Source organism: Acomys minous, assembly GCF_964271855.1.
Source record: "Acomys minous genome assembly, chromosome: 12".
In the NCBI taxonomy this organism is placed as follows: domain Eukaryota; kingdom Metazoa; phylum Chordata; class Mammalia; order Rodentia; family Muridae; genus Acomys; species Acomys minous.
In genome coordinates, this window is record NC_140493.1 from 27,113,585 (window position 1) to 27,125,639 (window position 12,055).

The 12,055-nt window shown below is 57.3% G+C and overlaps 1 protein-coding gene across 3 annotated transcripts in view; it reads right to left on the minus strand.

The window, feature by feature from the left end:
- Positions 1-12,055, minus strand: part of ADGRB1 (adhesion G protein-coupled receptor B1) — a 71,896-nt gene that overhangs the window by 13,911 nt on the left and 45,930 nt on the right. For all 3 annotated transcript variants that reach the window (XM_084751229.1, XM_084751231.1, XM_084751230.1), the window contains exons 18-23: positions 10,652-10,793; positions 5,441-5,544; positions 3,702-3,804; positions 2,948-3,098; positions 2,260-2,329; positions 914-980 (exon numbers count right to left, since the gene is read on the minus strand). In XM_084751229.1, coding sequence (XP_084607355.1) covers positions 914-980; positions 2,260-2,329; positions 2,948-3,098; positions 3,702-3,804; positions 5,441-5,544; positions 10,652-10,793 — 637 coding nt within the window. The remainder of the gene's footprint in view (positions 1-913; positions 981-2,259; positions 2,330-2,947; positions 3,099-3,701; positions 3,805-5,440; positions 5,545-10,651; positions 10,794-12,055) is intronic.

The window sequence follows — 12,055 nt, forward strand, 5'->3', positions numbered from 1 at the left end:
TGGGCTGCAGGTATTCTAGGCCTGGCTATGCTCCTGCAACAGGCTCTGCTTGGCTGTCATAGGATGAGTGGTCAGGACACAGGACCCTATGATGCAGCTGCTGGAGCCTGCTCTTAAAGGATACTGTCTAGCTGGCCCGGCAGCTACCCTCAGAGGCACTGACCAGTTATATCCACCTGGCCTTCCGTTTGGGTGCCTTTGAGGAACAAGGAGCGGGAATTCTGGCAGCCACCCAACTGTCTCTACCCACCTACACACTCACCCCAGACTCGCTACTCACACTCTGAAGGGTCGGTTACTCAACTGTGCCACCGGTTACTCCTGTGCCACCTGCCTACCATACTGACTTGAGCCAAGCTCCCTGACCACCCCTCCCCCACAGAAAGGAAGATGGGGAGGCAAGGACTAGAGAGAGACAGCATCTACTCCCATGCTGAGCCACGCCAGTCCTGGCTGTGGGCCAGTCCCCAGCTATAGTTTGGACTCCTTTCCAAGTGGGCATGCCAACCAAAGGACCAGGAAAAAGCAAGGTCCCTCTGACACCACCAAACCAGCAGCCTCAGCTCTTGGCACTCTGGGTGCTGACAGCTGTGGTGGACATGCATGACCTGAGCCAAGTCTGCTCCAACCCTGCAGCTTCAGCTGTCCATCTGTCCATCTGTCCCCACCTCCCCGTTACTCACCAAGCCTGCAAAGGCCTCCTGGCAGGTACATAATCAATGCCCAATACCCAGGCAAGCCATGCTCATGGAGATTAAGAGGATGACAAATGCACCACACTGAGCGACTGGAGTCAGGGGAAGGAGCTGCCACTGCTGCTAACCAGATCCCCATAGGCCAGCCAAGGGGCAGGTAAGGACCCAGGGGTCCTGGGGGCGGGGTGGGTAGGGGAGGAGAGGGGCTGGGTAAGTACCAGCACAACTGCAGCCGCTGGTCCCACGAAGGCATACAGAAGTCCCCCCTCCAGGGAGAGCCAGCAGCTGGGGAAAAAACAAGCCGTCAGTACCCAGCCCCATGCCCCGGGAGAGTAGGCCACCAGTGTGTCAGGAAAGAAGAGTATGAACTGGGTGGCCATGAAAGGAATAGGGAGATTTGCACACACATTGAGGGGGGTGGCAACGCAGCCACTGTCACCTCTACTTACAAGTGGAGGTGTGGCCCAGTGCAGAGAATGGGACATGCCTCCTAAGAAGCCCTCTGTCCTCTGCGAGGAGCGGGGACATTTCTGACTCTTCTTGCAGACTCTCTAGCAGACCCTGCTTGGCTTGAGGTTCCTGGCCTAGGTCACTAGCCTTATGCTCACTTGCCTAGATCTTCACAACCCGTCCCACCATCAGCCCCTGGACACCATCCATGACACCAATAAGAGCTCAAACCCGTAGAGCGGTGCTTCTCAACCTTCCTCATGCTACGACGACCCTTCAACACAGCTCCTCGTGCTGTGGTAACCCCCCAAGCACAAAAAAACATTGTGTTGCTACTTCACAACTGTAAATTTTGCTACTGTTATGAATCATAATGTAAACATTTGATATGCAGGATATCTGATATGCAAGATATCTGATATGTGACCCTTGTGTAAGGATTGTTCAACAACCCCCCAGGGGGTTGAGACCCACTGCCATAGAGGCTATTTAACACACTGTACACTTGTCCCCCGCTGTGGCCCAGGGCATTCTAACCAATGCTGCTCAACACACTCCTCTTCATTGTTCAGGATCCTACAAGTGTCTCCAACATGGCTCAGATACAAGGGCTCCACAGCCCTAACACCCCCTTCCTGGGGCTTCAGAGGAAGATAGGTTTCCTCCGACCCCCACACCCTGCTGGTTTTAGCCACCCAGCTCCCAACTAGTACAAGCCAACCCCATCCTGAGTCTGGGGTCCTGCCTCTGCCCATAGAGCCCACACTGCCTTAGGCCAGCTGTTGAGGCCCCAGGGGCTTAACTGACTTACCCCTATTCTGCCCACGGGGAAGGTGCCTCTGCTGTCCTCTGGGTTACCCTCACATTTGCACATGGAGATGATGACTCCGGAGGCTCACAGCCATCAGGGTCATCCACTGAGGAGGCAAGAGGCTCTGAAGGCCCTGGGCTTTCTTCTCATCTCCCTGACCACAGGCTGGACAGGGCCTGACTGCTTAGGAGTGGGAGACCTGCCTGATGGCCCACCCTCCTAAGCCTGGTGATACAATGCCAGTGAGGTGGGGCGCCTCTCGGGTCTGCAGAACAGTAGTCTGTCCCCGCCTGCCCGACTCACTAGTTCATGGTGCTGTACCCCTTGGCCTTGGTGAATCCCACGGAAATGGCCACCACCAGTGCAGGGAGCCCTAGAAGAGGACCAGAAGAAAGGGGGATCAGTTCTGAAATCCCTTCCCACCTTGGTCGAGGGACAGGATGCATGAGGGGAGCCCCAAATGAGGGCAGTACTACAGGGAAGAGGTGCACAGGGGCAGGACGCCAAGGGCTAGGAGAATGCTGCACAACTGCAGACCAGAGGGCGAGACGTGGCCTGCTACCACCCAGCCTTATAGAAAGAGAGTGAGGGTATCATTTTTAGAGCATGCGTCCAAAGTCAGTGAAAGATACGGTATATTGTTATTGTCATCTGGATGCTAACGGGGCTGTTCGGGCTGCGTTTTCCTTATAAAGGAACAGAGGCTCAAAGGGGGAAGCCAGGGTGACAAATGCAGACTCTAGGAGTGGTAGGAACAAGCAGAGGGCCGGGACAAGAACGTCAGGAATAGAGATAGCCCATCATCTTACCCAGGCTGCCCATCCCCTGAGGCTCTGCTGACCTCAACCCACTGCACACCAGCTGTGTGCCCTCATTCCCAGCCACTCACCCCAGCCTATTGCCCACCCTCACTCCCAGCTGCCGATTTATACCCCAACAGCCTTAGCTGCAGTCCCCACCCTCACCTCCCGACCTCAGCTGCCCTGCTCACCCCAGCCCAGGCAGAGAAAGCGCTTGCGGACGAGCCGGCTCCGGAGGCGGCCAGTCACGGCCATGTAGGACTGCCAGGCCTCGGTGAGCACCCAGCAGAAGGAGGACAGGAAGAAGAAGTGCAGGAAGGCAGCCACCAGCGTGCACACAACCTAGGCAGGCAGGGGCCAAGGGGACTGGGCAAGGTGCTCAATGGCTCTCACCCATCACATACGTGCATGTGGCAACAGATGAGAAAAACCTAGCACCCAATGACTTTGAGACCAGCCTCGCAAGGAGCAACCTGGTCCTCACCCTGAGATGGACCACCGAAGCCCAAAGCCTGGGATGGATGCTCATCTTTCTCCCCCAGCTGTGAGCAAAATGGGCCCAGCAGCACACGGAGAAGCTCTAGTCCACTCTACCCTTCAGCGGGGCTGAACCTGAGGCCCAGGGGTCGGGGGTGGGGGGAACCACACCATAAGACCCGCGGAACCACACCATAAGACCCGCCTCAAGTCACAGGCAATCCCGCTGTGACTGTGAGTTTCTGCCATGGAATATAGCACCGTCTGGGACTAGGCCTTCTCTCTGTCTCCAACACACTAGGGTGGCCCATGAAGACCCCCCCTCCCAAAGCCTAGCCTCTGGGTTTACATTTGGCAAGACAGGGAAGGAGCGAGGGAGGGGTCCTAGGGAAAGGCAAACGGAGGGTCCCCACACCGAGCTTCCCAGAAAAGACAAGGCTATGCAGGGCAGGACAGGAGGCTGCCTACCTTGTTGCGGGTCTGAGTCTGCCCGATGAGGATGAGAGCATTAGAGGAGATGATGGACAGGCAGAAGTTGATGAGGATGACGGACCGCTCTGAGCGAATGTACCTGTGAGAGGGGTCAGGGCCTGAGGTCAGCACCTAACAAGGTCATGTGGCCTGCCCAAGAACCAGTGTTCCGTTTCCTCCCTGAATGTACTGCCTGTATCCTTACCATCATCACCATCGCCAGCACCGCCATCAGTATCATCACTATCCCCATCACCACCACCATCACCGCCACTGTTACCACCCCAATCGTCACCACCATCATCTCCACCACCACTACCATAACCATCACCCATCATAACCCTCATCACTACCACTCCCATCAGCACTACCATGGTTGCCATTATTACCGCCATCACCACCATCATCAACAGCACTGCCACCGCCATTACAATCAGCCTCACTACTGTCATCAACACCACCACCATCATCTCTGTGGATACCATAGCCATGGCCACCATCACTGCCATCATCATCATCATCATCAAGCATCGTCACCATGAACCACCACCATGAGACCCGCCCGTAGAGAGCAGAGGGCCCTCAGCTAAGCCTTGGGGCTTGAATTGCTTCACATAGGCATGGCCCTTATTTCATTTGTCCCTGTCTCTCTAACTGCTATCAGAACAGTCCCTGTGTGCAGCTCACGGGGGGCACAGTGGTGCCGGCAATGCTCAATGAGAAAGGTGGTTTAGAACACCAAGTCGCCTCCTCTCCAGGTTAGAGTTGAACTCAGCCTCCGAGCTCCGGGCTCCAGATGCTCTGAGACCCTGAGCGGCTGGTGAGAGGGAATCCTGTGGAAAGCATTCTGGATGCCCTGCCTTTGGGAAGAACACAGAGGACACCTGATGCTCGAAGCTGCGTGGACTGTCCCTCTCCCGGCAGTCACATCGATCTCTTGCTGCCTGACTGCAGGCAGTGACTGGACACATCGGTTTCGATTATTGGCAACCACCACACGGGGTAGAGACTAGAACAGCCAGTCACAGGGGCCAGCCATCACACGAGGAGCCCCTAGAATAGCTCTGTGTACAATGACCTTGAACATACCTCAATGTAAACTACTGCATGTGTGGCTGGATGCTGGTGAGCAGGGAGAAGGACACCCTACTGGCACATGCCCATGGTTACATATACCTACTGGTAGGGGACATGTATGGAGACACATCTGTGACCCGAGTAGACTCCTAATGCTTTAGTCTGAAGATCACTCACAATGCAAGCCTTCTATGCCTACATTTGCCTGGGATTTAGCCTCCGCGTGGGCAGATAGGCCCTCAGTGGGCATGAGGGTCCTTGCTGATCCACGTGGCCTTGGGATCCTGGGGCAGGAAGTTATCCCTGACCCCAGGAAGTTTGCAGGTCCACATATGAGAGTACATAGGAATTCTGGGTAGCCACAGGAGCCCAAATAAGCAAAGGATAACTGTTCTATGTGTCCAGCTGGGGCCTGGGCTCAGAACCGTTGTCTGTCAAAGGATATAGTCAGGTGACAATAGGCTTGAGGACCTGTATATTCAACATGCCCCCCCATTCTGCTCTGTGACCACCCCCCCCCCCCGAAGAGATACAGCAATCAGAAACCTAGAATAGAAACGGAGGCATCGTGGGGCAAAGGGGTCAGGATAGTCCAGAGTAGATGGTACGAGGGAGAGAAAGGGAGGGCTGGGTCTCCGGATTCTGGAGCAGGAACCTACCTCCACACAGACACGTAGATGATGACCAGCATGAGTAGGGTGAGGGAAGACACGCCACAGCCCACGATGAGCGTCACAGATGGCACGGTCACCTTATCCATGGTCTGGGGAGGAAGGGAGACAAGGAGTGAGACATGACCCATGGCGAGTGAACAGAGGTCTGGCCAAGGCCCCATGTAGCCCCAGGAGACTTGTGCCCTTCCAGGCCAGTTCTCTGTCTTTCTCGGCTGTGAAGTCCCTAAGGGCAGTGTTTTTGTCCCTTGTTGAGGACAAACCCTCACCAGTAGAATGGCAGTTCCAGGCCATGCCTGGCAATACTCTTCACCTCCTTCATGTCACAGCCCCTCAACTCCAGGAGGGTTCACCCCACATCACAGGTACGGTGAGGGAGGCACAGACTCAGCCTTGCCCCCACAATCATCTCCCGGGCTGTGGCTGTGGCTCTGCACTGCCAGGGCCCCAGGATAGTGTCCACTCCCAGCTCCCACTGTATCTAATTGGGCAGCCAGCCAACACCCCTAACTCCATGGCTACCCACCCCAAAATGAAAAGAGGCCTGAGATGGCGTAACCAGACTCTACCCTCAGGGTGACACAGACCACGTGTGTGTGTGTGTGTGTGTGTGTGTGTGTGTGTGTGTGTGTGTGTGTGTACCCCCAGTATAAGCAGGCAGATCTGTGCTCTGGCCCTAACACCAAGCCTGCTCTTCATGCATGCTGGGCACCTATGCTCCAACCAAACCTACTCTGGAAAAAGGCTCAACTCCTGCTATATGAAGCAGCAGGCTCCTATAATTACCCTAGGCCTCTGGGCCTTGCAGGTGACCTGGGTGGCCATCCCTGTGTCTCTGCAACCACAAAAGTCTCTGGCCATAATTGCGAAGGGCAAGTGGCGACATCACTGCATCTCCTACAATGAAGCGGTAGGCATCGTTCTCCAGGCATGGGCCCCTCCAGGGTCACAGCCCTATCAGACTTTTCCTTTACCAGTGAAGAACCTGGGTCCAAGCTGAGAGGAGGCCAGGTGACATGGACAGGTGGGGGGTTGTGGCCAGCAAATATTCCAAGGCTCTGGGAAAGTCACAGTCAATTGAGCAAGTGGCTCACACCCATGCCATGACTGACTCCACTTTCGACCTCTATGGCCATCTGCCTTGTCTGCCCTCATTAGACCTGGCAGCCGCCAGACACCCCTAGCCCATTGGCTTCTCCCCATTAGCTCAGGGTCATTCAAGAAAGCCTTAGCTCTGTGTGCTTTGGGGGTTGGGGGCAGCAGTAATCTATGAAACAGGAGTTTCAAGAGAATGCTAGGCCTTATTAGGAGGGTCAGACTGGAGACCCCCAAGGACAAGAAACAGGCCCCAAATCCTGGGGAAGGAGACAGGACCGGGCTGGCCCACTGTGGGAGATCAGCTCCAGTGCCAAGCTCAGCATGCCCCAGGGCCTTTGCACAGGCTGCTCCCATCACCCATCGTTTCCCCTCTGACCTTTATATGTCTGGCTCTTCCCTCAGCTAAAAGGTTACCACCTTCTGGAGACCCTCAGAACATTCCATCTGAACCAGCCTCTGGTTCTCTTCCTGTCTCTTTCCCTCAAGCACTCCAAGAAGTGATCTCCCAACTCACCAATGGCCTGCCTTGGTTGCATGTTACATAGTTGCTGCTAATGTGTACAACATAAATTTCCCCCACTGAGTCTCCACACATTACCTCCTAGAGAGTAGCTTCTATCCCACAATGCCACATCTCTCCTGTTCCTTGCCTGCTTTATCTATAGCTCCTAAGTGCCCACAACCTTAACCACACCTCGGAGACTAACACCCAACTCCATCACAAGTACATCAACCCTCACCAACAACACATACTAAGTCTTGGTCCCAGTCACGTCCCCACCCTGCATCTTGATCTGGAGCACATTCTGAGTACCGATACCAGCTAAGCATTGATCCTTGTCATAGGCTGAGCTCTGGCCACAGTCACATACTGAGTCCTGATCCTGGTCACAAGTTGAACTCTCACCAATGCACACACTAAGCCCTGATTCTGGTCACAGGCTCAGCCACAATCCTGGCCATACAAAGAGCCCTGATCCTGGATACACTCTTGAGCCCTGATCCTGCCACTCCTGGGCCCTGACCCTACTCACACACCTGCCCTCGTCCTGGTTACATGCTGATCCCTGATCCTGGTGACACACTGAGGCCTGACTCAAGTTGCATGCTGATATCAATCTGGGTAACACACACACACACACACACACACACACACACACACACACACACGGCTATGGCCTGGTCCACTACCGGCTATGTCTGAGGCATGTCCCAGAAGCAATGACACCAGCGGCTGGCCTCACATTCTGTTTACTATGGCCAGGCTGTGTTGGGCACCATAAACACACCGCCTAGTCCATGCACACAGCTCAGGCAGGTGGTACATCCCACTCACAGGTGTGACTCAGAGCAGTTACTCACCTCCCGCAGCCCGCAGCCCAGCAGCAGCTGCGCCCACACCCTGGCTCGCGGCCAGCTCCCAGCTCTTAGGCCTGTCTCCCTCATAGCCTGCCTTGACCAGTTTGCAACCCCAGCTTTGGGTGCCACACACTCTACCCCCACCTCAGGCCCTTTAGACAAGAGTCCCCTGAGTCAGTGTGTCTGGTATAGCATCTCTACCTGTGCTGAGGCAGCTTCCAGCTATCTGATCCAGCCCTGTCAGCCAGGGAGACGAACACCTGTCTCTTTGGCCACCTAACTCAGCTGTGGCCAGGCTGTTCTTTGCTTGTTCCTGCTCGAGTCCCACGTCTCCTCTGCTGGTCTCTACTCTGTCCTTCCTTCCCTTGGTATGAAGCTGAGCCCTCCCTCTCACCCTGCCCACCTTTTCTCTCCTGTCCTGTACCCCACTCCTCTCTCACAATCCCTACATCCCTGGCTGCTCTGTGCCTTTCTCGCCTACATGGGATGACTGTTACCCACTATCCCAAGCTAGGCTAGGGGATGCCTGTGCACCCCCCGTACCTCACTCCAAACCTCCTCTTTACATATTCCTAGATGCTGCCGAGGAAGGAGGCTGCTGCCTGCTTCCAGGCACCCCCCTCCCCTGGCTCCCTGGAGGACACCACCTGGGTTTTCCTAAAGCCCCAGCCCTGGGCATTCAAATGTCAGCAGAGGCCAAGTAAAACAGCTAGGGGTTAAGAGCACCTTAATAGGAGCACTTTCTGGTCCCTCCCTCCCCGCCTCAGCATCTTAAGTGAGCTCTCACCTCTAGGGCAGCCAGTATGGGTGAGATAGGAGGGCAAGATGGAAAGGAAAGAAAGAACAAAAGGGGTTCTGGTGGGGAGTAAGCAGAAGCCACACCCACAGTGGTCACCCACCCCCCACCCCCAATGCCTTGCTCAAGCTCCAAACTCAACACAGGCTGTTTTGGGGAGTCCTGCAGGTTGGAAGGTCCGATGACTATCCTATCACACAAGCCAGGAGAAAGGCTCCAGGAGGTACCACCTGGCTCTGAACTTAAGCTTCAGCTGCCTTGTCTGGGCTACAGAGCTGGGGAGCTCTGAAATGACACCCTGCAGAGACACTGCTTAAGCCTCCAGGGTATCCATGGAAGCCTGCCACCCAAAGCAGAGATGGGGCAGTCCATCTTCTCCTCCCACTTCAGGGTGGCCTCATTCTCCTCATCCCAGGCTCTACCTGTGAATGCCCCGCACCCAAACCCTCTGCTCACTCCCACCATCGGGAGCATCACACCAGCTATGGCTGCTCCAGGGGTCCAGCTCACGGAGAACAGTGCTCCACCCTAAGGGCAAAGGGCCTCCTCCCTTTTCCAAGGGTGGCTGAGACCCTAAGAGACAGAAGGCCAACCCCAGGATAATGCTGTGTGTAAGGAGCAAGCCCATTATTCCAGTTTACAGTCTCCTACAGCCTGATCTTGGGCTGGGAGAAAGGAAGGGGGGGACCGGCTTCTGCCATTTGCCCTGTTCTGGTCCTGCTTCCCTGTCCTAAGGTACAGCAGCACAGGAGCCCAGGCTAGACCTATGTTGCCCAGGCCCGTCTCTAGAAGCCCTGAAATGGATATGCAGTGACCATCTACACAGAAGCTACATCTTGTAGGGACTTTCCAGGGTGGCCCCAGCCACTGCCTTTGTCTCATCCACAGACCTGCCAACATAGGCAGTCCCACTCAAGGATCTGTCCAGTTGGAGAGCGTAGGGGGCCCAGACTCACCACAGGACCCAGGGCTGGCCCTTCTTGGCCTCAGTTTTCCATGACTTCTAAGGAGAAGTTTGGTAGCAACTGCTGAGACCCCTCTGGTTCTGACACCCCACCCCACCCCATGAGACCTCCTTGCTTTCCAGAGACTAAGGGGGTGGCCAAGTATCTACGTGGAGTTTCGGCTCTTAGAAGGCCAAGATCTGTCTGCCCACATCGTCGTCGTTGAGAGCCAAATCCTCTCCTCAAGAGTCCTCCATTCCAGCCCCAGGCACCTTCCACAAGAGAGCTGGGCTGGGCTGGGGGCCAGAGCTCAGACCCTGGCTCCTTCCCTTCTTGGGCCAGTCTGGCCCAGGAACTCTACAGCTCCAGCCCCTACCCCCACGCTCCTGGCCTTCCTTTGCCTGTAGGACAGGAAAGCCCACCAGTCTAGAGGGCTGGGCCAGCACCCAGAGCCCCAGGCAGCAAGCTGGCCTGAGATGCTGTCACCATAGAAACCAGCAGCCCCCACAAGAATCACAGGAACAAAAAAAGGAGGCCCCTGAGACCATGGGGCCTGTCTAGGGACTTGGGCCAGGCCCAGAAGCCTCAGCCACCCCCAGAACCCTGCCTGGGGACACAGCCACCTCCGCAGCCCAAGCTCCAGTGGGGCGGGGGCAGGCAGAAGCGCTGTGAAAAGGAGCTCCTCTTCCCCTGTTCTCTGGCAAGCCAAGCGAAGGGGTCCACAGGCTCAGCTCCCAGTCTCAGTTCTAAGGTCTCCAAGGCCCCAGGCCTCCAAGAGAGTGGAGACAGGACCCACCTGGCAGTCACTTCCTGGGGGTCTCTAAACTCCACAGTGCCGCCACCAGCCTCCCACTCACCCTTTCCAGGACTTCAGCGGGACACTGTGACTGCCGGGCTCTGGGACCCCTTGGGGGCCCAGTCGGGCCCTGCGCCTCCCGCCCACCCGCGCTCTCGTCCCCGCCCGCGTCCCGCGCCCCGAGCCCCCCGCCGCCCGGGTCTCACCGCGTCGGCGCTGAGCTGGGCTAAGATGGCGAAGGTGGAGAGCCGGTCACACAGGCAGCGCGTCCGGAGGGCGTCGAGGGGCACCGTGCGGCAGCCGCGCCACGACCAGGGCCCGAGCTGCGGGGGGGCGGAGGAGGAGGGTCTGCGGGCGGCGGGACGGGAGACAGCGTCAGCGGCGGCGCGCGGGCCCCGCGCCCGCCCGGCCCGGCCCGGCCCGCACCTGCGCCCGCCGCGCGACCGCCCCGCCGCCAGGACCCGCCGCCCCGGCGCCCATGGCCGCGCTCTGCACCGCCCGCCGCGCGCTGGAGACGCGGAGCGCGGCCCGCGGGAGCGCGGGCCGCGGGAGCGGCGGGAGGGAGGCGGGAGCTGGCCCGGGGCCCGGCCGCCCCGCCCGCCAGCTTGCCCGGCCGCGAGCCCGCGCGAGCCCGAGGCCATGGCGCGGGAGCGCGCGAGGGGCCGCCCAGGAGTACCCCAGCCCCACAGCCCAGGGCCTTTCTGAGCTGGTGACCTTGGGATGGCTCCATCCCCCGCGGCCGCGTGGCCGCATCCTCTAGGCTAGGCTGCCAGGGTATCTGCGGCTCCAAGTCCCAGACTAGCACAGCCCTCCCTGCAGGGAGCTGGCCAGCAGCTGGAAACTTCCCTCTGCGTGCTGACCCTGGCCCCTCCTGCTGCCTCCGGGCCTCTGCTGGCCCCATTTCAGTTAAGCAAAAGTGCTAGCTATGTTCTGAGTGCACCAGGGTCTGAACTATTCCAGCAAATACCCACTCCTCCCCTTTCTACCCCCACACCCCATGAGGCCTACCAGGCAGCTCTCTGAACACAAAGTTGCCAGCTTCCATCCTTCACCCTCTGGCTTTGGGACTGAGCTTGCCTGGCAGGAAATGCCAGAGGGCACCTTTCTGGGACTCAGTTCTGTTCCTGTGCCAGAAGCACCCCACGATTTGGGCTTACAAGCGTCCCCAGGTGGGATTGGTCTCGTAAACCCAAGGCCAGGAAGGCTTCACCCCTTCCCAGTCCAAGGCTTTTTTTTGGGGGGGGGGCAGCCAGAGGTCCTCTCTGTGCACCCAGGAAGCCTTCAAAATGTAGCTTCAATGTTCAACCAGATTGGTGGTCTCTTCCAGGCCACCTCCACGGTGCCAGTGAAGACTGTAAAGTCCACAGACAAGAATGGGCCTGCCTGTCTGTCTACGCTGTAGGTGGGTTCTTTGGTCGCTTTCCCTGGTGGCATTGGAGAGCCTCCCTGTGCACAGCACTGACCAACACATAGCCCTGACTGCACATACATATTGAAAACAGAAAGACTAGGCAGATACCTAGGCTTCACCAATACCTCAGCTGCTTCCTAGAAGCACAGTTACTTTCAGCCCCTTGCTTCAGTTTTCTTGTCTCTAAACAGGGAGTGGC